Here is a 25,657-nt window from a genome sequence, read left to right as displayed (position 1 = left end):
AGAACCTGCGGCTTCAAAAATGTTTATGAGATAGATATGAGAATAGATGACTAAAATAATAAGTTAATTTGGAGTATGCAGGAAATGATGAAAATAAATGCAAAGAACCGCAGAAAGAGGGGGAAGAAGAGTCAAAGTTTGAAATGTTAGAACGATTGTTGAATAATTGTACATTTGTACATAAACGGAAATTATAAATTTAATTATATAAAAAAGAAAGTCACCATGTACTTTCACATATCTGATTCTCATTTCTACTTCAAATATTATCATTTTTAATGCATACATTTTCTCCTCTGCTTAACTTACAAAGAAGGCATCCATTAAAATTAACCAAGAGAAAATCTATTGTAACCTAGGGGTTGCTGAGGAAAGAGGATAGTGTAAAATATAATTACTACTGCACTTTTCAAAGAGAAAAGGCTAATGTTTCATTTTGGTGTACTTTTATACGTGGCACTCTTTCAACACTATCTAGCTTTTCCAGAGACAGACTCTTTGTTGATTTAGTTTAAAGCTGTTTTAAAGAACTTTTCCATTTGGTGCCATGCTAGGCTTTCAAAATGCAACTTGTCTTTTATTTATGAAAACCTTACAATAATTTGAAGTTGTAAGACATTTGCATTTTGATCTTGCTATATTATAGAATCCGAGCCACAAGGAAAATCCTAAAGAAACATGCCAGTTGTGCTGTGAAAGTAAAGGGAAAGGGAAGTCCCAGATCCTTCAATATGCACAATTGGGAATCCAGACTGCCTTGGGAATCCTTCAGGATTTTAACAAACAGCATAAAATGGTTTGTATTTAGCAACAATATCTCACTAAAACCAATAAGCACATATTGTGCAAAATGTTAAAAGTTGCTTGGGCGTGAACCCTAAAACCTATTGATATTTCCCTGAAATATCAGTGTCATTTTGGTAAGAGATGTCAAGGTATTAAATGATCCCATTTTCTTCCTTTGGAACTGCAGTAGGATCAAGTCCATGTTGTTTCATTTGTACCGCAATATCAAAAAGGTAGTCATAACATTCACACCTAAAAGACAAAACGAAAGAAGTTGGCATCTTGCTATGTGATTTAGCACTAATTGTAGCAATATGAATTTTGTGTTTTTTCTTATACAACATTATGTTGGTAATGTCTTTCCTCACATTAGAAACATAATCATAAATAGCAACAAGACCTAAATTAGTTTTTTTAAACTATGCTTAGCTTCCAAGTCTGTGCTACGATCTGCAAAACATGTGAAGGCTTTTGAAAATATTTGCAAAGGGGAATTGTACTCCCAGGGATCTTCACTTTTGGGAATCTGAGTGTTTGAGGGCTGTTCTCAGTATCTACATATATTAAAGGAAAGACACAGGTGAAGCAGAAGTGGCGATAGCTTCATCTGAAAGCAACATGCATTCTCTAGTACACTCGGGAGTGTAAAATCCAGTGGCATTTGCTTGCAACAGCAGAGGGCTACCATTGTGCTTCTTTATAGTTGTACTCACATAGTTGTACTGGGCTATGAATGATTTCCAAAGAAGAAGAAGAACTCACATTGTCTTGGCTTTTTCCCAAGTTTCTCCCCAAACATAGACTCCATGACGTCTGACCAGCACAGCACAGGAGTCTGGGTAGTCATCCATTGCCTGAGCCATTCTTTCCTTCAGGTCCTTCTCTTCAGGTGTGTTCTCGACAATAGGAACCACTAAGGTATCATCATACCTGAAAAGATGATGGAATTGGGACACGTGTTCCGTTTCAGGTTAGCATTGTGCTTCTGCTACCTGGAAAGGCTGGTCCAAAGCAATCTGGTTGGCATCCGTCTGTCTCAGGAGACAATAGAAGAGTATGTCCCACTTTTCTGCCACAAAGCCACTCAGGTGATTATCAATGAATTAAAATCAGCAATGGCATCCCGTATACCCAGGGAAGAGCAATCCTTTCTACCTGGCTCTCCTGGTTAAGCTGGCCTACTGCTGGCCAACAGTGGTACATTACCCCTTCCATCAGTTCAAGGTGCATGAAGACAGGAGGACCACTGCAGGGATGCCTAGCAGAAGCATTCGCCAGTGGAAAGCCCCAATGCAGGATGTTTTGGAGATGGGGATTGACTGAGTTGGTCCCAGGTCTGCTGGATCCCAAGCCAGTGTCACTGTTGTCATGCAACAGCATTAAGCCTGAGCTGGGTCATATTACGATTCCCCCACCTTCTGCTCCACCAGCTGTGTGCAGCAGAGCTCTGGATGCTTGGTGGCCCTGTCACTCTGTAAAGACTCCCCAGTGTGTGTGTGTGTGTGTGTGTGTGTGCTGGATTGCAGCCTAAATCACGTAACACAATGACGACACCAGCACCATGTTACCATGGTATTAGGAAGAGTTTGATTTAAAGCATAGAAGTGAATTAAAGAGGAATTAAATCATCAAAGAGACAGTGAACATCACAGCTTGTTTGTACTAAGGACTTTTTGAAACAAACATTTATTTGAAAACATCTCCCTATCTATGTTTCCATTGGTTCATCATGGCATTGGCACTCAGGAATGGTAGCGTTTCGCTGCACAGCATCAGTGGGCACGACCAACCAGGTGACTTAAGGCAGCAACTGTGCACCACACGCCTACCTGGGAACAAGTCCCACTGACACTTATTTCTGAGGAGAAATGCATAGGATTGCATTGCAAGTGTCAACAATTTCAAAGAAGTTGAAACTCTTCTTAACTTTGGCTAGACTCTATCAATTGTTCTGTATTTTGCATTTATTTGTCTTCAGCATTTACCAGCAACAACGGAACGTCACTCTGCTGTGACAAACAGCACAATATTAATCTCTTGTTATTAATCACCAGCATATGGTAGGTGATGCTACACTAATTGTAAAAAAAAGTCTGCTTATGCCACTGGTCATCCTAAAACACTAGAGAAGTCAATTCCAGAAGTTAATTGTGCAAAGATCAGACCACTTATCAGTTTCGTTGGGTCCTGAGTTCTTTCATTTTGAAGGGAGTGAGGAGAGAAAAATATCACGTGAATTCCAAGAATTGATGTTTTGTTCCCTAGTGTAATTGTTTGCTTAGAAGTCTTAGCAGATCATTCGTATTGTTCTATCGTATTCTGAGAATCTCAACTGTGAGCAAGATGGAGCCTGTCCCGCCCTGGAATTTGCTCTATGAATACTAAAGTGGGATTAAGATAACCTGGCATTGTTTAAACCAAGTTAATTAAAACTGGCAGGGTACTAGCTATACACTGTTGGAACCATGACAGAAATAATAAATTAAACATGCCACAATTTATATGCTTGAACTTTGTTGTTCTAAAATAAGATATGACTCTAAGTATATCTCACTCTTATATGTAAAAATGATTGGGCACCTCTCACTCACACAAGTATCGTGATTCTTAGGATACTTTCACGTGATCTAGAAAGGTTAAATACAGGACATGTAAGTTCAATCCATCTTGATTGCCGGGGCGGGGGGTGGGACTATGGAAAGGGAGTATTTGTTATGTGTCTTCCATAAAATGGGGGGGGGGGGCGTTAGAAGTGAAAACCAGAGCAGCATAGTAGGCCCCTCTGCACTGTACATTTAAAGCAGTCTCAAACTACTTTAAACTGTTTGGGCTTCCCCCCAAAGAATCTTGGGAACTGTAGTCTGCAATATGGGGGTTATGGTGCTGAGAGTTGTTAGGAGGCCTCTATTCCCCTCACAGAACTCCAATTTCCAGAGAAGTTTAACAATCAATCCCTTTTTTCCCAGGGAACTCTGGGAATTGTATCACTTTCAGGGGAACTGCAGTTCCCAAAATTACTTGGGTGAAGTGAAGCCATGACTGTTAAAGTGATTTAATACTGCTTTAAATGTATAGCGCCAATGGGGCCTTACAGTTCAACTGTAACCCCGTCCTCTCAGAAGTAATTCCTATTGAATTCAATGGGGCTTACTCCCAGGCAAGTACGATTAAGACTGCAGGTGTACTTATTAATCAGAAAGTCCCAGTTTGAAACTTGCCTCTACCATGTATGCGCTAGATGGCCTTAAAGCAAGCCACCCTCATGCTACTCCCCCCATCTGCAATATGGGAGTAATAATGCTCACTTCCCTTACAATGTTGTTGTAATGGGCACAACTAAATAATTATAAGAACTAAGATGTTTCATAAACTAGCTACAAAGCTAGAATCTGGTATACAAAATGACACAAGAAACCCTAGTTACTAGGAAAACATAGGAGATAATTTTCGCTAATGTGCAAGAAATGTGCTAAGTAGTTGAAATTGCAACAACTATAGGAATTTGAATTTGAAACAATAATATCTACCATCCCACTTTACCCAATTCTTCCAAGGATATCTGTAACAGTAACCTGGGATGTCAGAGGTTCTGTGGAATTATTAGATAGCTCTACATCAGGGGTCAGCGAAGTTTTTGTGGCTTGGGCCGGTTCACGGTCCCGCAGACGCCACGGTGGGCCAGAGTGCGTGCACACATGCGCAAACGCTATTTCCGGCTCCTTCCAGTGCGGAGGAGGCGTGTGCAGTTTCCAATTGGCTGCAGGAAGCTCCTGCAGCCAATGGGAAGCCGGCCAGTGTCATGGAAGGCAGTCCCCGCTCTGCTCCGCACTGGTTTAGCATGGCGCACAGGAGCTGACCGAGTGGGCGGTGGGGGTCCATGGTCTGGTTAAACGACCCCCATGGGCCGCTTGTGGCCCATGGGCCTTAGGTTGCCGACCCCCGATCTACATCTACTAACACAGGCTTGTAAAGGCAGGAGAGGTAGTGTATCTTGTAGAACAAAAGCCAATTTATGCCAGTTCCGCTCATATGTCCCACTGAGTTCAACAGAATTTGTGCTCAACATAACCATCTATAGGACTGCAGACATATTTTCTGGGAAATTACCAGCAGAAGTTCTTTTTTTAAAGTGAAGTATTTGCACATTGCACATAAAAACAGATTATCTGAAATATGAACAAGAGAGATTGTTCTGAAATCAGGGTAAACTATGACACGAGCCTGAAAACTTATCAAGGAGAAATTACCTGAAATAGCCTCCTGCTGTGCATTTTTTGATACCTTTTATCATCTCCTGATGAGTAATTTTAAACTCTCTTCCAGGATAGAGAAGTGTGGCCATTACAGCAGCTTTGGAGTGTGTATGGATTACTGCTCCAGCTCCTACGAAAGCGAAAACTTAATGAAAAATATGACTCATACATCACTCTTCAATTGCAGCTCTTTTTTTTCTTGATGTTCCTGGTATATAAACTTACGACCAACACTAAATATTTTTGCTAATACAGACAAGGTAAATTAAAAGACAAAACAACTCACTTCTTTAAATCAACGGAAAGCATGGCAGACTGCACTCAGTAATCCTCAGAGAAAATGTATGGCTTGCTTCAGTTTCACTAGCTCAATGCAGCCAGCTTCTTACGCACCACAAAACAATGAAGGAGGCATTTGTACATTTCCCTATAAGCTTTCTTTGTAGTATTTTATCAGAGATCAGCAAAACCTGTTTTTTATTATTTTAACCCCCATTTGTAACCAAGAGCGCAAGAGAATGCTCCATATATCCCAACACTGGCACTGAATATCAGGAAAAGGGAAGTGTGTGTGTCAAAATGTTAGCAGTGGCAAATATTCAACAGGGTCCACACCAGCAGAGTCAGTGTGGTGCTCCTGCCAATGTGACCACACTGCTCCAAGCTTGTCATCACCCAGTTCTGCCCCTGTCCCCTCCAGGTAAGTTGCAGTGACACTGGAATGGTGGGTTCACCCCACCACAGCCTTTCTTAATAAAATTGTGTCTACATCTATACCAATTTCCAATTGTTGTTGTTTAGCCATGTCCAACTCTTCGTGACCCCATGGACCAAAGCACAACAGGCACTCCTGTCTTCCACTGCCTCTCGCAGTTTGGTCAAACTCCTGTTAGTAGCTTCGAGAACACTGCCCAACCATCTCGTCCTCTGTCGTCCCCTTCTCCTTGTGCCCTCCATCTTTCCCAACATCAGGGTCTTTTCCAGGGAGTCTTCTCTTCTCATGAGGTGGCCAAAGTATTGGAGCCTCAGCTTCAGTATCCGTCCTTCCAGTGAACACTTAGGGCTGATTTCCTTAAGAATGGATAGGTTTGATCTTCTTGCAGTCCATGGGACTATCAAGAGTCTCCTCCAGCACTCCATGGACAAAAACCAGTTTCCAATACTAATTACTAATACTAGCATGCAGCTACCAGCTAAGTAGCACAGGTGGGAAACGGAGGCAATATTCACAGTTTCTAGTAATTTGTATTCCTTGGGGAACAAACTTAAAAGGAAGCAAATAACAATCTAGAAAATTATCTCTCTCTACTTGGACTTCAGCCACACTCTCCACCTGAGGGTATATTAATTACACTCAACACATACATCCCCAGAAGGCATACATTCTCAGAATGAAAATTCAAACGCCCTGTCAAGACTGAAATACCCCAAACTACTTCTTCTCTTTTCTCTCTCTCTAAGATTTGATTTGATTTAATAAAGAACCAGTCCTTTGAGTTTAACCTTTGAACTGGTCCTCCACCCATTCCATTCCAAAGGTGCCAAGCAACAATTTGAACAGATTCTGATTTACTGGATCTCTTGTTAATCATGCTAGACATATTTTTCAGGATTATACAGTCGTACCTTGGTTTTCGAACAGCTTAGTTCCCAAACGTTTTGGCTCCTGAATGGCAAACCCGGAAGTGACTGTTCTGGCTTGTGAACTATTTTTGGAAGCCGAACGTCCAACGGGTGTTCTGCGGCTTCTGATTGGCTGCAGGAGCTTCCTGCAGCCAATCAGAAGCCGTGATTTGGTTTTCGAACGTTTTGGAAGTCGAACGGACTTCCGGAACAGATTCCGCTCGACTTCCAAGGTATGACTGTAGTCTAGTGCTAAGGATAGGGACTAGAGTCCCATAGTCAAACATTTGTCTTATTTTGAACTGAGATACAAAATTCAGCCTTCATCTCCCTGCACTCATTCCTACCTAGAGCACACAGACCCCTGTCCACAGACACAGTATAAAACTTTTCTCCAAAACCTGCCTGCTTCCTTGTCTCCTGTTTCCCCAGCCTAAGTGGCAGATAGGTTCACTGATTTTGAACATTCTGCTACTCCTTTCCAAGTGCTCCTCCTCCTCGCTTTTAAAGTATTGCCACTGCTAATATGGCAGCAACACGCCTCATTCTGAAGAAGGGAAGGGGTATTTTCTCAGAGCAAGGCATGGCGGGACAGGTGGCCCGGGAGAATGCCTGAGCTGCCACTATTCTGGGGTGGCTGGGAATTATTTAAGAGAGGATGTCTACTAACCCCCAAAAAACACTGGAAAAGCATTCTCTAAAGCCACCTTTCCCAGGATGCCTCTCCGTCTTCCTCAGAATGAGGCAGAGAGGAGGGGAGGATAAGCTGCCAGCACATGAGCAGTAGCCAAACATTGAAAGTAAGGGGAATGGCCAGGAAATACTCATTCATTTTCCCACTGCTAGCTGAGGCAACTGGGCACCTCTGATTCTGCCACTTATGATTTTCCCCTCAGAAGACTAGTAAGTCAGCCATACTCTGTGCACATACAGAGAGGCTGAATTATTATTATTATTATTATATAATAATAATAATTAATAATTTATACCCCACCCATCTGGCTGGGCTTCCCCAGCCACTCTGGGTGGTTCCCAACAGAATTAAAAGCACAACAAAACATCAGACATTAAAAACTTCCCAAAACAGGGCTGCCTTCAGATATCTTCTAAAAGTCAGATAGTTGTTTATTTCCTTGATATCTGATGGGAGGGCATTCCACAGGGTGGGTGCCACCACCAAGAAGGCCCTCTGCCTGGTTCCCCGTAACCTCACTTCTCGCAGGGAGGGAACCGCCAGAAGGCCCATATTAAAAATGTAGTAATTGTTACCAAAAAAGAGAGACTCCATTGGGGTACATATTTGTATTTGCCGAATGAAGCTTCTGTGAATCATTCCTTTTCAAAAAGCCATCAAGAGAGCTTTTTGTTATAAGGAGGCATATATATACTGTAAATGAAATCAACCAATCGGTAAAAGAAAGATGCTTTAGCTGTTATAGCAATTACTGCAAGAATTGCATTGTACTGTTATAAAAGCGTGTTCCAATTCTGCTGCAGTTTCAATTAAGAAATCTCCATTTTATAAGCAGAATACACTCGTGTTTACGAAGTGCTGACTTTTCAATAACGCTGCTTGCTGCCTACCTCTCATGGTGTAAGCATTCATGAAGAGAGGCGTGCATTGACTCTTCTTTAGCTTCTTGTGTGGTGGGGGACCACTGATGTCCCGTTCTTCAATGTCACACACAAACATATCTTCAGGCTATAATGAAAGCATTTGGAGACACAGTTTGTGTATTTATGCACACCTACATTTCGACGAACTAAATTATAAAGGGTTCAAAGATCGGAGAAAGATTTGTTTAAAGTGCATTGTGAGCTGAAAAACCACTGAAACTTTTTTTTGGCTCTGCTTCGGAATTTAATAACTGTTTTCTGTTATGATTTTGTTTGATGCTTGGTTTTGCATTTTAATAAAACAAGAAAAAAAACCCCACTGGATAAACTAGTTCTTGATAAAATACATTCAATATAATTAGATTCTGAGGAGGTGCAGAAATGTGAGTGTGCAGTGGGTTGTTAAGGTATGGTGGAAGTGACCAGTTCCCTGTCCAAGATCAAACTCGGGGGGGGGGGCAGTTTATCCACCGCGAAGCAAAAGCTGGTTGATCCTTGTGTTCTTGGAATCCTTCCCCCCCCCCCCATAACCCTGGAGCAGTTTCACAGATGTTTTTAAAGCATCTTCCATTGAAAAAAATAAAGTGAAAGTGCCCTTATAAAGTTTTGTGCTGCCTAAAGACAACCCAGAGAAAAATGTTGGGGGCGAGGAGAGAGAAAGTAAGGCAGATGACTGAGATCAGCATTTGACTAGCTGATAAATACCGTATTGGCCTGAATACGTCACACTATTTCCAAATTCCGACCGTGAAAAGTTAAAGTGCGGCTTAAATTCGTGACCTTACAAAAATGGCCTTTTAGGATATCGCTGCTGAAACAGACACATGGTAAAACAGAACAAAAAAAATGTTTTCTTGCTGATTTGCAAGCTTGAGACTGTTGTGCAATTAATTCTACTGTTGTCTACTGGGGGGCAGCGGGGCCAGGCAGTGGAGAAGATGCTTCTGTGAAGCTGCGTGAGCAGAACCAAGGCACCATTTCCACCAGGGTGTCCGCACAGCACCTCTCTGTCTCTGCCACATCACCTCTCCCCTTCTTAGCAAACTGCAGTGGTGCTGGTGCCAGGTCAGGCGCATGAAGATGCCTTTCATGAGAACATCATTTTTTAGTTGTTCCCTTTCTGGTGAACTAATTTATGATATGAATTTATGTATGACCAGTACTATATAGAAATGCACACCCTTATATATCACTGATTATATTTTATTTTTAACATTTTTTGTTGCTCGCCTTTAAGAAGTAAACTCCCCTAGGAAGTGCACTTTGCTTGTAATTACCACCATCTTAGCATGCTTGTTGGTTTTCAAAACTCTCTCTTTCAAAGGATTAGAGACAAACAAATGAAAGCTGAGACCAAGAGCCTCTGGAATCCATCTTTTGATTCTGGCACACGTACAAACAATCGCAGAAAAGACACAGAGCCCTGGTCAAATATTTACAGAGCAATCCTATATGCACATTTGTTCAGAAGTGAATTCCATTGCATTCAATGGGCTTGCACCCAGGTGAGTATAGGATTACAGCCTTCATCTGAAAATATACCTTCATATTTATTTCTCTAATGTTGCAGCAGAAACAGCCTATGATTTAATCTGTAGTCCTACCTGGGAAGGAGCTCCACTGAACTCACTGGGGCCAACCTTTGAGTCGATAAGTATAGAATTGCACTTAAGTTTTATTTTACCGATACATTCTTGGGGCACCTACGAGAATTCAATCTAGTAACTTTTTTTAAAAAAAACCTGTATTGGTCATGCTTTCTGTTAATCACAACACAATATTCACAGATTGAGTTTCTATGCCAATAAGACACAAATATTTCCTTTAAAATCCAAATTATCGAGTTCTGACATCTGACTCATTTTGTCAGAAGTCTTTTTTATTTAAGTGTTTATTTAAGTATTAATTAGGAAGATTAAGTTTTTTATGCATGTAAATCTGCTTTTTCTTTCTTTTTTCTGTATTTTCTTCTTTTCTTTTTTCTTAATTGTTTTTTCTTTAATTTTCTTTTTGTAGTATGAGATTTTAAATTATTTGTAAATTCTTTGTATATGTGTGTAATTTAAATTAATAAAGATTATTTTTTTAAAAAATAATCCAAATTTTCATTATGGTATACAACAGGCACGTCCAACATCCAACAGGTTGCGATCCATCATCCAATATCAAAAACTGGCAGTGAGCTACCACACTCTCCCATTGTCATTCTTCAACTTAAACATATTATATTTAGCTGGGGAAACCCAGCCAGACAGGTGGGGCTTCCTGCAGCTCTGTGCCACCCTCCGGATCCCGGCGCGAAGCCGCGCAGGGCTCCGGAGGGTGGCGCGGAGCTGCAGGAAGCCCTGGAGCGCAGGCAACTCCGCGCCACCCTCCGGAGCCCCGCGCGGCTTCGTGCCGGGATCGGGGGGGGGGTGTGGCGCAGAGCTGCAGGAAGCCCTGGAGCGCAGGCAGCTCCGCGCCACCCTCCGGAGCTCCGTGTGGCTTCGCGCTGGGATCGGGAGGGTGGCGCAGAGCTGCAAGAAGCCCTGGAGCCCAGGCAGCTCCGCGCCACCCTCCGGAGCCCCGCGCGGCTTTGCGCCGGGATCGGGAAGGTGGCGCAGAGCTGCAGGAAGCCCTGGAGCGCAGGCAGCTCTGTGCCACCCTCCGGAGCCCCGCGCGGCTTTGCGCCGGAATCCGGAGGGTGGCGCAGAGCTGCAGGAAGCCCTGGAGCGCAGGCAGCTCTGCGCCACCCTCCGGAGCCCCGCGCGGCTTTGCGCCGGGATCCAGAGGGTGGCGCAGAGCTGCAGGAAGCCCGGGAAAGCCTGCATTCGCCCCATAGGACGCACACACATTTCCCCTTCCTTTTTGGAGGGGAAAAAGTGCGTCCTATAGGGCGAAAAATACGGTAAACAAATAATTATGAAATTATTGTGAGGTTTAATAAGTTAACTGTTTATATTTGGACAACTTTTCTGCTGTATTTTTATTGGAAAGAGAAAAATAATCATTTTCTTAATAACAATCAAAATAATTTATTTAACTAAAACAATAACATTATAGCATATGTATCCATGTTTGTTAACTGATGTGGCTAAACGTGGGTTTTTTTAAAGAAACAACTTATAGATAAAGTTTTAGCACACATGAAAAACAAAACTAATACTTATTTGTTGATGAATAGCCTTTGAATCATAATTTCATAGAAAACTATCTTTAGAAAGATTTTTCCTCCAAAAGGATTTTATTTTAAAAATCCAATTTAAATTTTTAAAAATCTGATTTAAATAAAAAAACTGATTTAAATAAAAAACACTGATTTAAATTTTAAAAACCCTGGTTTTTTTAATTATTATTTTAAAATCATTGCTTTTTATCCACCCTGCATGCATGTCTTAGTTATGTGGCTTCAATAAGTTTCTCTCCAATACTCATTTTGGCTGTCCAATAGGAATTACAACCCTTCCATACAGGCAGAAGGGCTTCCCAGAGTGAGAAGATCCAAGCAAAGTATCGCCTCTCTCCTGCAGACAAGGAACACTGCAATCTGGCCCATTCATCCAGGCTGCTGCCTTAGTTTTTTCTTTAGCCCAGGTTACCTTAATGCCACCATTCAAGGCTGTTCCAAAATTAGCCTGTTTAGGCCAGAGCCAATTAGAAAATGAAGCTTTTGGACTTTCTTCCTACTAATAAATGTGTGTTTAAATCTGTCTGTGGCTGCAATCCTATACATATTTACCAGGGTGTAACTCAGCCAGACTTCCTTCTGAGTAAGCATGGATGGGATAAATCTTCAGATTAGTTTTCAAGGAAGATTATCGGAGGAAGAAATGCTAGCTGTACCTACCTGAATTCTTTCTTTTTGGACACCAGAGGGAGCAATATATATCTCATTGCTAGAGGGGGAAATCAAGAGACGTTTAGCTGTAGGCACAAAGTAGCATGAAGCATATGGCTTCATTTATCAACAAGAGAACACGCAGCAATTCCTCTCATCACAACATGATCTGCATCTGACAGCAGTGCTTAAGCTACTGCCACAGGCTTAGCTAGCCCTAGAACACCCGACATTATTATAGCTTAGAGGTGTTATTGCTTGCCGTTGCCCTTAAAGCTCCTCATAGCTGTGATTATGCAGTGCACGTTATGAGACAAAGAAATCCCTTTTGATTTGCAGGGGAATAAACATCTATACTGCTGTAGGTTAACAGAAGCTGCAATTCTAAGGAAGCTGAAGTAGAAGAAAATCCTTCTGAAGCCAAGGGGACTTGATACACAAATAAAGGGGTTTAGGACTAAAGGGTGAAACATAAGCTGTATGCTTTGTTCTTTCTTACTAGTTGTTAATATTTTACTGTGTTTAGCGTATGCCACTATTTAGGGAGGAGGAGCGGGATTGAAAATGATTTCAAATAAATATATATGTTTTTAAAAACTATTGCACAAATCTGTTTGTGGGCAAAAGAGAAAGTGAGGCAACGTCTGCACGAAGAACCGTTGCTTTTAAGAATATTGGAGTAATACGGAGCTCTGGAGCTCTTACTTGGAATTTTGCAGAACAGAGACATCTAGTGGTTAATTGGCCAGGTTATGTACAGCTGATATTTGAAGACATAGGTACCATTATTCATTGAATGTTAAAGGAAGGTGGGTGGGTGCACATTTATGAAGAAGATTCCATTTGATCACTCAACTGGCAAGGATTTGCAGTCAAACTAAAAAGAACACTATATATCTGTTGGGAATACAGTGGTACCTCCAGTTGCGAACGGGATCCGTTCCGGAGGTCCGGCCGGATCCCGAGGTTTTCGCAACCTGAGGATCACAGTTATACACATGTGCGCAGCGGTAGACCACTTCTGCACATGCGCACATGGTGAAACACTCCCGGGTTTGCCACTTTCACAACCTGAAGTTTACGTTTCCCAAGGGTAACGTAACTCGGGGTGCTACTGTACAGTGGTGCCTCGGGTTAAGAACTTAATTCGTTCTGGAGGTCCTGAAGCTGTTCTTAACCTGAGGTACTACTATAGCTAGTGGGGCCTCCCGCTGCCGCTGCGCCGCCACCGTGGGATTTCTCATCCTGAAGCAAAGTTCTTAACCCTAGGTACTATTTCTGGGTTAGTGAAGTCTGTAACCTGAAGTGTCTGTAACCCAAGGTACCACTGTACTAAGAATCAACATGGTATCTTGCATAGAATTGTCAGCAATGAAAACACAGTGCTTTTTGAAATATATACAGTGAGTATATAAGGCAGCAGCCTCAAGTCACAGACTAACATTTGTGACACAGGAGCCATTTTCAGTTTAGATGAAAGATTAAGGCTGCAATTGTTACCCCCTGATCAGAAGTGCTGGTGGGAGTTAGGATTAGGTGGCAGAGTCCCTCGGCTGTGCTCTACGTTGGGAATTTCAGTGTAGCCACAGTATGGCCCCAAAATGGGGTGTGGAGTTGAGCAGGACAGCTGTGCATATGGCAAGCAAAAAAACCAAACACATACACACAAACAGCATTTCCTCTACCTTTTGCCATGGTGGACAGGAACCAGCAGGGTTTCAGGTGAGTCAAAGGATATGCCACTCTGCACCTCCCTGGATCCTTTTGGGATTGCCCTGCATACCAATCTCTTCCCTAAGGCTTTTACACCATTTGCAATAAATTTAAGCAAGGATAATTTTAAGATGTCAGCATTTGAAACTGATATTACACTCTGTTTATGGGAATGCTATCCTGGCCTTAAGAATAATTTAGCCTTTATTAAGTGGTGAAGTTATACTTTATTATTATGTAAAAAAAAATCAATGGGATTTATTTCTGTGTCATGTGCTTTTGTTTTGAGACCTGTTACTTTATGGTTTTCACTACAACAGGCCTTCTGCTTGTCCAATACTGGCTATACAGGAAGAGGGAAATGGCAATTATCATTGGAAAACTCTTTTTTGGAACAGCTCAAGATCCACCTGCTTGAATCCACATGTGACCCCAAGGCTAGAAATTGGCAGCCCATGTGGCAAAACCCTTCACAGTGTAACTAATATGTCTTTATCCAGGCACACATATATCTTTATGCCAACAGATTGCAAGTTTTTCCTTTCCCCACCACTAAGTGGAGCTAGGTATCCACAAATGCAAATATCCAGAGCAACTCGGAAATAAGCCAAACATTTCATGTACATGTTTCTTTAGAAAATCTATTTAGAGCACTGCACCTGCACAAAATCATTCACTTTATGTTCTGCTGTCAGCTGGAAGAAATTATTTATATTCTGCTCAGAGAGTCTGAGGACTTACTTGCTTAAGATATACAAGAATGACAGCTTTCTTATCCGCGGCCCATAAAGTTCTTAAGCTGCTGTATTGCACGTAAGTAGCCTTCTTTGACAATGGTATAAGGCCACTCTAATGAAGTTCCAATTGGCTACTTCTTTTCAACATCTATCATGTTTTATCTTTCACTTTCACTCCACTTATCTGTGCCTAAGTGGGTATTAGTTTAAAACAACAACCACTAAACACTCACCCGTGCTTCATGCTGATTCCACCACCAGTCCCTGTAACCCATCCTAAGTGATAAAACTGGCGGCAGAGCTCTGGGATCAAATTCCTTGGATGCACATTCTCCTACGGAGGAAACAAAAAGAAAAGGCACATTTTAAAATGGTTTATTTGCTTTTTAAATGAAAGCTGCAATATTTATCTGATTCCTTGATTAAAATGCGATTCCATCTGATCAGCAACTGCCCCCTTTGAAGTTGTTTTAAATAGAAATACTTAGAAATATTGCTATTTTGAACAGATTTCTGCTCTTCTCTCTCAGTCAAGAGGGATTGCTTCTTCCTGCTGTAACACACGAATCTCTAAAAACAAAAAGTATGCTTTTTCTTCAGCATTATGGTTTGTGTATATGCAAATTTGATGAATCAAAACGCGCACAATAAATTCACTGAGATTTGTTTAAGTGGGTGGCAGCTCTTATATAAAGTCCATATAGCATGGGTGACTAAATTATCTATCTCACATTTAAGATTTTGCTAAGCTAGAACTCCCATCAGCTCCAGTGAGCATCCCACGGATGATGGGAGTTGTAGTTCAGCAGCATCAAGAGGATAAAAGGTTCCCACACATGGGCTCTATCCTTTTGGTCAGTGGTAGACAACATGGCAACCTCCAGATGTTGAACTACAATTCCCATCAGCCCAAGGCAGCATGGTCAATAGTCAAGGAAGATAGCACTTGGGAGTTTAGCAATTTCTGGAGGACCACAGATGAGCCATCTCTGCAACCAAGTAAGCCTGCAACGTACGTGGGGGATCATGCCTAAAGCCAAAATTGTGTATAGTCATAACATACTGGGTTCAATGGTGGTGAGACTGCCAAAGTCATTTTTTCCAGAACTTTGCCCCCTTTCCATTTTGTTTAACTGCCGTGCACATAGGTTACTGGCTTACTGTATATCATTTTACTTTCTGCAGAAGCATCACCTACCCTTCCATACTATCCATATACAGTGGTGCCCCGCAAGACGAATGCCTCGCAAGACGAAAAACTCGCTAGACGAAAGGGTTTTGCGGTTTTTGAGCTGCTTCACAAGACGAATTTCCCTATGGGCTTGCTTCGCAAGACAAAAACGTCTTGCGTTATTTGCAAGTTTGTTTCCTTTTTCTTAACACCGTTAATACAGTTGTGACTTGACTTCGAGGAGCAACTCATAGAACGCGGTGTGGTAGCCTTTTTTGAGGTTTTTGGTGATTTTTGAAGCTTTTCCAAAACTTTTCCGACACTGTGCTTCGCAAGACGAAAAATTCACTAGACGAAAAAACTCGCGGAACGAATTCATTTCGTCTTGCGAGGCACCACTGTAAACTGTGCACTAGGACTATGAATGAATTAGGCCACACATAAGCCATAAGCATCCAGGAGTCCATTGTGATTTCTGTGCAGAATGGGGACCTGTTTGACCTGGGACAGTCCTGTCCCATGATTCTAGGAGGGACCTGACCCCAGTTGCTTTTTCTAAATAGCACAATTTTCACCGTTTGCAGCTATGGAGGGTGGGGTACATGCTTTTAGGCACTTGGCTATGGTTGACCAACAGACTTTTCAGGTCCAGTCCAATGCAGAATCTGCCCAGCAGTGGAAAGGGCTGCACAAAAAGCATTTGCTCTTGTGCATATGGTGAAGAACAGTGTTCCTTCTGGTTCCCTTGCACAGCATTGCTTGACACCTTTAGATATTATGGGTACCCGTGGGTTCAATACCCATCTCTGCAGTGGTTTCAAGTAAAAACATGAAGGTTTCCTGTACCTGTGATATATAGTGCACAAGGTTATCACAGTAGTGTCCATTGACTTTTATGTACAGCTTAAAACATCTGCTTCTAATACAGCTTCCGAAGTTGCACAGTCGACTGTGCTTCTTTTTTTAATATTTCACTCAAACTGAGACTCTATATATTTTCTTAAAGGATGAGCAACTACAAGATTCCCTAAATATTTACATTTAAATTGAAGGGGAAAATAAATTAGATTTCTGCAACTCGTTCAGCTTGATAAACGGTCATCAGTAACAGACATTGAGAGATAACTTTCAAATGGAGTTTCATGAAATTACTATTAACAACTGCAATTTGTCATTCTTCATTTACCACATTTTAGCAGATGCCAAGCAAACACTCCAGGGCACCTTCACAGTTGATGTAAACTGGAGTATCTGTCCTGAATGCAAGGCAGCCATGCAGGTTTACACCAGTTAATGCTGCAAATCATTACTAATCCCAAATCTGCTATGAAATCAAAGTCCTTTGAAACCTTTCATATTATTATTATATGCTAGTCTAGCTATTATACACACTATTTGCTGAAAAGAAAAATGATATACATTTGCATAAGCTGGGTGTAAGCTTCATCTCAGTAGAACACCTTCTAGTACGGGCTTCAACTTATGGTATGTATCAGCGTAATGACAAACATTTGCAAAAGGATTCACCAAGGATTTACAGAATTACTGTTAAGCCAACATGACTGAAGTATATTGATGGCAGGGTGGGGGAGATTGCTACTTTTCTCTAACATTTCAAATGAAGTGAATCATTTATCCGACATTAACTTGAAATTGTTGTTTTTAAAATACAGATAAATCTGGCATGTACAGTGGTACCTCTGGATGTGAACGGGATCCGTTCTAGAGCCCCGTTCGCATCCTGAGCAGAACGCAACCTGTGTCTGCGTGTCTCGCTGCTTCTGTGCATGCGCGTGACATCATTTTGAGCATCTGCGCATGTGGCGAAACCCGGAAGTAACCCATTCCATTACTTCCGGGTTGCTGCAGAATGCAACCTGAAAACGCTCAGCCTGAAGCGTCTTTAACTCGAGGTATGAAGGCTGATTGCCGAAGAATTGATGCTTTCGAATTATGGTGCTGGAGGAGACTCTTGAGAGTCCCATGGACTGCAAGAAGATCAAACCTATCCATTCTGAAGGAAATCAGCCCTGAGTGCTCACTGGAAGGACAGATCGTGAAGCTGTGGCTCCAATACTTTGGCCACCTCATGAGAAGAGAAGACTCCCTGGAAAAGACCCTGATGCTGGGAAAGATGGAGGGCACAAGGAGAAGGGGACCACAGAGGATGAGATGGTTGGATAGTGTTCTCGAAGCTACCAGCATGAGTTTGACCAAACTGCGGGAGGCAGTGGAAGACAGGAGTGCCTGGCGTGCTCTGGTCCATGGGGTCACGAAGAGTCGGACACGACTAAACAACAACATGACTGTATTCCAAAATACGCACTAGGTTGTTAGTGAAGGCAGGTCCACGCAGTCATGAGCCAGGCTGACTGTGTGAATAGCAGTTTTAGGCCCCCTCCCCGCTGTGCATCCACAACTGCCTTCATTCACACACCTGTGTGAAGGTATTCTCCATTTTACCATCTGTTGCCTCCAACTCAACCATTTCACCTTCCTGTTCTGGCAATCCTATATTCATATTGTTCTCCAAAATCACTGTGTGCTCTTTAATTCCACTTCCCATTTCATCCTTCTCTGGTCCACTTTCATCAATCCTAGCTCTGATCTCTTTTTAACTGCTCATCAAACAATTGCTAAAGGATGCCAACAGTCCATGGAATGTCCAACAGAGTATTTACCATACTGAATGTTCCTGTTAACAATTCAGTCTCAATCTTAAGATCTTCAATCTCCCGTCTCCACTTTAAGATCTTCACAGTGTTATCTCTTATCAGAACACATTCCTTTCCCACAAAGCAAATATGAAGTAACAAAATTACTTTTGATTTCAAGGCAACACTTTCATGGGAAAAATGGAGAATTAAAAATTCTTAGCACTCAGAACTCACTTTATCATAAAACTTTCTTGGTTCAAACAGTTAGAACATCCCCCCCCCGCTTGCTTTCAGCCCTTTGATGATCAACTCTTCTTAAAGCCATAAAGTAGCTCAAACACCAAATGTAAATTTCAACTAGCAGACAGAAACATCTTTCTCATTTGTAAATTTTAACAGTCTCAGAGATATTTAGAAAAAAGGCAGACTTGCAGCCCCTATGGCCTCCAGGGCTCCTGAGTGGCTTTTGGGCAACATGTTGATTCCTCCATTCTAAGTTGCTCACCCCCACCCAGATTCCCAGGTACTGACAGCTTCTTGGTCTCCCGGTGTAGAAAAAGGCTTTTTCAGAGCATCAGAAGTTATTAACCTGTTCACTCTTATCTCCAGAGTGAATTTTGATAGCCAAGATTTATGTCCTGGCTATCATCAGTCACCATGTAATTATCTCAGTCGGCAACTTGCCAACAGAAGACGTTCAGTCTGCCATGTTCATCCCCTGGAAATCCTCCATTTCTCATAAAACTAGAACCTGGAGCCATCCAATTAAGTTGAATGGTGGAAGATTCAGGACAGACAAAAGGAATTCCTTATTACACATTTGCTACTACAAGAGGTATTGATGGCTACTAACTTGGGTGGTTTTAAAAAAAGAATAACATCAACAGTACAGTGGAACCTCGGGTTGCGAATGTGATCCGTGCAGGAGGCGGTGTGCAACCCGAAGTCACGTAACCTGAAGTGTCTGTAACCCGAGGTACCACTGTATGGCTATTAAAGACTACTAGCAATGATGGCAATGTTCTGTCTTAACTTGGAGACAGTATGCCTCTGCATACCAGTTGCTGGAGGAAACCATTGGAAAGAGCCCTGTTGCACTCAGTTTCTGTTTACGGACTTTCCATAGGTATTTGGCCACTGCAAGAAACAGGATGCTGGACTAGATGGGTCTTTGATTTCCAACTTAATAATAGGGAAGTGATCAATACTGACTGGCATAAACCAGCTGAATGCCACGTTTCTGAAAATATGCTCTCATATGGAAGGAGTGTAGCTCAGTGCTTTAAACATGAGAAAAATCACCTATGGAAGTGAACACTGCACGATCTGAAGCAGTCCTTGAACCAACAAATATTATGGAATGTGTTAGCTTAAAAGTTGGCAAGTAATTTTCTTTGTCCATCAGACGCCCGCCCCATTTCATTTCTACCACGATTCCCAAACGAGCAAATTTCCATTTAATATAATGGTGTGAAGAACGGTCATATTACTTTTCTAAAAATAGCAACCATAAAACCTTTAATTAGTCAGTTTTGTACAAAATGTATCAAAGTAATTCACATGATATATAATTTTGTTGTTTTATTTTTGGAAGGAGATGAATTACATCTTAATTATAGAGACAAACTTTTAAATAATGTAGTCAGAGCTTCTGCAATTTTCAAAATTCCAAAATAGAATTTGAGCTCTTCTCATTTCAGTTCCTTTATTACAAGAATTAGAAGCATTAATAAACTGAGGAAGCAACAATAGATGAGGCAGCTGTGCTGATAACCTTAGCAATTTAAGTGCACAAAATGATACATATGTAAGAAGCTGTGTCAGACAACTCTCCCCCACAACATGATTTGAAATAATCCTTTAAAACTAGATTAATTAAACAGCTAGTTTTCCAGGGGAATTGACAGTGGCATTATCATGTTTGAAGGGCCCTGGTGATTCCTGGCACCCTGCAGTTATGATTCCCCTCTGCTGAAACCACAGTGTCTCCCCACTGCCACTGCTCCCCTGCTTGCCTGGATACTTCCTGGCTTGCTCTTTAGCTATCCATTCTCTTCTGAGGGTAGAAGGTAGACAATAACAGCCTGGATAGCCCACTGCAGATTTGGAACTGGAGACCAAAGGAAGTGGAGCAGTAAGTAGGCTTCTCACTTCCTGTCAATACCATTTGCAAAATGGGCAGTAGGCAGCCTTAAACAGAAGAACGAATGAGCCTTTCTGGCCTTTGGGGTCTAAGAATAAAAGTTGGGGTGGGCACTAATGCTATCAGCTTGGGGGCTACCCATAAGATAGCAGGAATAAGAGAATAGGAATAAATGTTGAGATACAGTGGAGTCTCCCAAGGATTGATATTGGGACCTGTGCTTCTTAACTTGTTCATAAACATTTTAGAATTAGGAGTGAGCAGTGAGGTTTGCTGATGAGACTAAACTGTTCAGGACCATTAAAAGAGATTGTGAAGAGCTCCCAAAGGTCCATCTGCAGCCATTTGGGTGGGTACGTTGGGGAGTTCTTTGGTGGTTGGGCTCCCAGGCAGAGCTGAACTGAAATGACAGATCTCACACTCTCTCTTGTTGATTTCACCAAACCAACAGGTCCTTTCACTGATTATGAAAGTGGTACAACTTTTATTTCTTTACACATTGAAATTACTCATTCTGTCAAAGTTCTGACTACCTTGGATCTTAAATATAAAGCTAGAAGATTACTGCAGCTCAGTTCTATGCTAACTTCAGCTCAACTCTCTCAAATAGTACTCAGAACGCTATTCAAATTAAAAAGGAACAAGAAAATTAGTAAGTATTAACAAAATAAAAGCATTAAAGCTCATAAAGCTGTACACTTACAATTTGTAATACAGCTAGATAAAGGTAAAGGTAAAGGGACCCCTGACCATTAGGCCCAGTCATGGCCGACTCTGGGGTTGCAGTGCTCATCTCGCTTTATTGGCCGAGGGAGCCGGCGTACAGCTTCCGGGTCATGTGGCCAGCATAACTAAGCCACTTCTGGCGAACCAGAGCAGCACATGGAAATGCCGTTTACCTTCCCACCAGAGCGGTACCTATTTATCTACTTGCACTTTGACGTGCTTTCGAACTGCTAGGTTGGCAGGAGCAGGGACCGAGCAACGGGAGCTCACCCCATCGCGGGGATTCGAACCGCTGACCTTCTGATTGGCAAGCCCAAGGCTCAGTGGTTTAACCCACAGTGCCACCCGTGTCCCATTAATACAGCTAGATACATATGTGTAAATATACTTATTAAGTTAACTGAATTTAAGCCTAGTTTCCAGTGGCTACAAAAATGTTGTAATCCAAAAGCCATTCCGCCCCAGAATAAGAAGCAATGTAAATAGAAACTGTATGCTGATTAGTAGGCACTTCAAAAACTGATATTAATATAGGTATTGTATTCATCTTTGATGTGGGCACATTTGCCAAGTAAACTCCACCCAATTTTAAAATGCGTTATACAGGCACATATGGAAAACAAGATCTTAAAATAACTTCAGTAATTAAGCAGTGTTTTAAGAAGTACTCCCCAACAGAGTAAGATTAGTGACCTGCTACAGGCCACATAGTAAGTTTCATGGCCAAGAAGAAATTAGATCCTGGGTAAGAGTTGACTCCAGAAGGTGACAATGTCGCTTTTATTTACGCCATAGGGAAGAAGCGCACTGTCCTGCCTGTGCCAGCATTCTCATTTTGCACAGAATCCAGGATGCAGAACTAGGGAATTCTCGTTTTCATGCTCTATTCCTCTGGGTCAGGCATAGGCAAACTTGACCCTCCAGACGTTTTGGGACTACAACTCCCATCATCCCTAGCTAACAGGACCAGTGGTCAGGGATGATAGGAGCTGTAGTCCCAAAACATCTGGAGGGCCGAGTTTGCCTATGTCTGCGCTGGGTTATTGGTCTTCATCTGGCGGCTGGGACCCACTATCAAGTCACAGCCTGATCAAAGGTGGGTGCAGGTCCAACAGCAGCATTACTACTATACAAATATATAGGGAATGTGAGAGGATGGGGGAGGTCTTCAAATACATGTTTGGATGAAAGCTGTGTCTAAGTCTGAAAAAGTAGGAGACTGCTGCTCTAGGTGAAAGGGGGTACTGGTGGTGCTTTATCAGTGCTGGCATACATTTAAAAAATCCAGTCTGATTCCCATCACTGGTAAAAACTGAAGGCACAGTTGGATCCTACAGTTCCTTGCATTTGCTGGTTATCAGCTACTCCTGATTTCTGCCCCAGACTCTTTCAACAGCTATGACAGCCAGACGTGGTGAAGCCTCCCTCTCCATTTTCTCCTTTCCTTGCTTATATGGCTTGTGACGACATGCACAGTACTATTAATAATAACAGCAATCGTTGCATCATGCTTCCCAGCCTGTAAATGAAAACTTCTCATCTGCTGAATTTTAGGATTTCCCCTAAAACAGTGTCCTCTCGTTTTACAAACGGAAGTTCCCCTAGGAAAGTAAGCTTAGCCTTGCTCCGGCGGGCGATCTTCCCTGCTCCACCTGGGACCCTCGGCGACTGAACCTGGTCCTTCTGCGTGAGGGGAGAGGGAAAGCTCTTTACCTCGACTTTCTCCAGGCCCTTCCTGCAAGGACAGCCACAGTCGCCTCGCTGCTGCTGCTTTTCAGCCATCTCGCTGCACGCGAGGAAGAGAAAAGGCCCCGCGCAGGGAGGAGCTTGGCTGAGCCGCCGGCAAAAGGGACGGCTGCCCTCCAGGTCGGCGGCAGTGAGTCCTTATATCCTGCAACCTTATCACCTCAACCCCGACGAGCCACAACAACAAACACGCGATGCATTCAGTGGAATGCGTACATTTACTCAAACGTGAAACCGACCAAGTTCAACGGAGCTTACTCCCAAGAAAAGGGTCGCAGCCATAAGGCTCCAAATTTGGCTATTTAGCAGGCGGGGATGCATGTCTCCGTGCCTAATTTGCCGCTTAGTAGGGAGTGATAATGCCTTTTTATTTTTACGTTTTTGTTATGAATTCGCCCACAAGGCTAAATATGACTGGGGAGCAGCTGGTGACGGGGAACCTGGGAGCAGGTGGTGTTAGGTGTTGCAGGTGTTGTTAGACTCCAACTCCCAGCATCCCCAGCCAGCGCTGCCAATGGTCTTGCACGATGGGAGCTGGAGTCCATCAGCGGGCACAAGTACCAATCCATCACTACCCTCTAATAGCCACCCGTCCGCATAAGAAATAATTCTGAATCTGCTTTGGGTTCAATTTATTTATTTAAACAAGATACACAATGCTGTACGGCGCCCACCATCTCCTATGCGTTTGCTGCATTCTTTCTCGTGCCTTAGTTCCCATCTCTAATAAATGTGAAGATTGTTGAGTCAGAGTAACTGAATGGACAACTTATGCCTCCGAGCGAGCGAGAAACCTCATGCATCCACCCGCTCGCGCTGCCCGGGGAGCCTCGACTCCGGAGGAGGAGGAGGAATTCCTCTGGCGCGCATTTTTGTTCAGGCGCTTAAAGGGCACCGCGCCGTCGTGGGAGTATTTCTTTTCAGGCAGCAGCGAGGACAGCCCCGGTGGGCGAAGGGAGGGGGCGGTGAGAAGAGGGCAAGATGGCCGCCTCCTTGCGGCTGAGCTGCAGCGGCCGGGGAGCCGCGAAGCTGCTGCTCGGCAGGAATGTCGCGCTGGGGGCTCCCGCTTGCCGGCCTCCCGCGGCTGCCTGGAGGTTCCTGCACCTCACCCGGGAGCGGCTGGGTGAGTGTTGGGTTTCATTACAGACAGAAGCCCCGCATTGGTCACCTGCCTCTAAAGGGTCGGGGTTATTTGGCTGCCTGTGGGATCAGGTCGCAGGGTCATTGATTTTTGGGGCGCTGGTGGGAGAAAGAGGCTTGCTTGTTTGGGTGGTCGGAGGGAGGCAGGTGCCCTTGCTCTGGGATGGAGTTTAGGCTGCATCCCCGGCATGCCTAGCGGCCTTTCACGTAGGTCTGTCTTTTCGATGTACCTGCAGCTGCTTCTGTTATGTCACAGTTCGTTTCTATGCTGCCTTTGGGGCGAAAAGCGTCCCCGATCCGGTTTTCAAATCCTAAATTCGAACGGTATGATTGAATGGGTTTTCATGTGTCACTCGCTTAAAAAGAGATTTAAAAGTAAAAACAAAAACCAAGCAGACATCTTTTTTGTGCTTAAAAGCAAAAAGACCAGCCCTCCAAAAATGTGAAAAAGGAAGTAGGAGTAACTCCAATAAAGTGCAGGTAGCCAGTATATTGTTCACTATAAACTACCCACCAGTCCTACTCAGCATGGTCAGTAGCCAGACATGATGGGATTTGTAGTCTAAAATATTTTAAAGGAGTTAGGTTTTGGAGAAGAAGGAACAGCTGGAAAAAAATTCATCCTTGGTGTGTAACAGTCTCTTCAGCAATGTCTCTGAAGCTGTTCCTCTTAGTACCTTAGCTTTTAGGGATAAAAATCAGTAGTCTGAGAAGGTGCCACAATATACACTTCTAGAATCGGGTTATTGGAAGGGACGCAGACGGTCATCTAGTCCAGGGGTGTCAAACTCAAATTCATCGGGGGCTGCATCAGCAGTTTGGTCACCCTCAAAGGGCCGGTTGTATCTGTAGGACTATGTGTCCACTCTTTATTATCATAAATTATTGTCACTGCATTCAATTATTACTGTTTTTTGTAATAATGTAAGTAATAACTAGCTCTGAAAGCAGAAACATAGTCAGAATAATGGCAAGTAGATATTCAAATGTACAATTATTGTACAATTTATTGAAAAATGATTTTTGGTAACAGACAGTAATTTTTTTAAAAAAAACAACATACAAATATTGCCAAACACTGTTTATTACACATATGGGTTATTTGATTGTAGTTTATGGTCCCTATACCACTGTAAAGTGACACGGAAGTGGTCAGTATATCCAAAGTTTACCGCTCAGACTTTTAAGCAGAATAATAAGCAGACCCCCCCTAATAAGCAGACCCCCCTCCCCCACCATACATCATATGTACTTACAGTACAGGAGAGAAGGGTTCTGGCAGCCATTGGATCTGTCACATCACAGGATGGCATGCGCTCAATATAAAAACAAGTGGAGGTTTCCTGAATACATGTAAAGTGGAGGTTTCCTGTGTAGAACGGCCGGTACCGCTAGAGGGCAGACGTTCTCTGGCTTGTAGGCTGCTGCGCATGCGCTGAAGAGGCAGCTTTCTTGTGTCAAAAAAAAAAAGCGAGAATAAAAGGTGAAGGCTGGCTACACGGGCCACATGACGAGGTCTGGCGGGCCA

The 25,657-nt window shown here is 42.8% G+C and overlaps 2 protein-coding genes across 2 annotated transcripts in view; one reads left to right on the top strand and one right to left on the bottom strand.

Annotated features, from left to right (window-relative positions):
• Window positions 1-538: 538 nt before the first annotated feature.
• Window positions 539-23,099, bottom strand: APIP (APAF1 interacting protein). Its single transcript, XM_081166673.1, has 7 exons — window positions 22,957-23,099; window positions 14,780-14,880; window positions 12,106-12,154; window positions 8,247-8,364; window positions 5,034-5,169; window positions 1,549-1,716; window positions 539-1,038 (listed from the first exon to the last, which is right to left on the bottom strand). Exons 1-7 carry the CDS (start codon window positions 23,023-23,025, stop codon window positions 939-941), a joined length of 741 nt encoding a protein of 246 aa, XP_081022799.1. The 5' UTR covers window positions 23,026-23,099; the 3' UTR covers window positions 539-938.
• An 818-nt stretch (window positions 23,100-23,917) lies between these two features.
• Window positions 23,918-25,657, top strand: part of PDHX (pyruvate dehydrogenase complex component X) — a 49,677-nt gene continuing 47,937 nt past the window's right edge. The window contains exon 1 of the mRNA XM_081165343.1: window positions 23,918-24,112. Coding sequence (XP_081021469.1) covers window positions 23,971-24,112 — 142 coding nt within the window. The 5' untranslated portion in view covers window positions 23,918-23,970. The remainder of the gene's footprint in view (window positions 24,113-25,657) is intronic.

The sequence above is a fragment of the Podarcis bocagei genome (assembly GCF_964188305.1).
Source record: "Podarcis bocagei genome assembly, chromosome: 1".
NCBI classification, from domain to species: Eukaryota; Metazoa; Chordata; class Lepidosauria; order Squamata; family Lacertidae; genus Podarcis; species Podarcis bocagei.
Note: the sequence above shows the minus strand (reverse complement) of the source record. Positions and strands in the feature narration are given on the sequence as shown.

Coding starts and splice junctions, on each gene's coding strand:
- APIP (XM_081166673.1), bottom strand. CDS start 23,025: ATGGCTGAAAAGCAGCAGCAGCGAGGCGACTGTGGCTGTCCTTGCAGG. Junction 14,881..22,956: donor AGGGCCTGGAGAAAGTCGAG/GTAAAGAGCTTT, acceptor TTTCCTCCGTAG/GAGAATGTGCATCCAAGGAA. Junction 5,170..8,246: donor GAATGCTTACACCATGAGAG/GTAGGCAGCAAG, acceptor TCGCTTTCGTAG/GAGCTGGAGCAGTAATCCAT.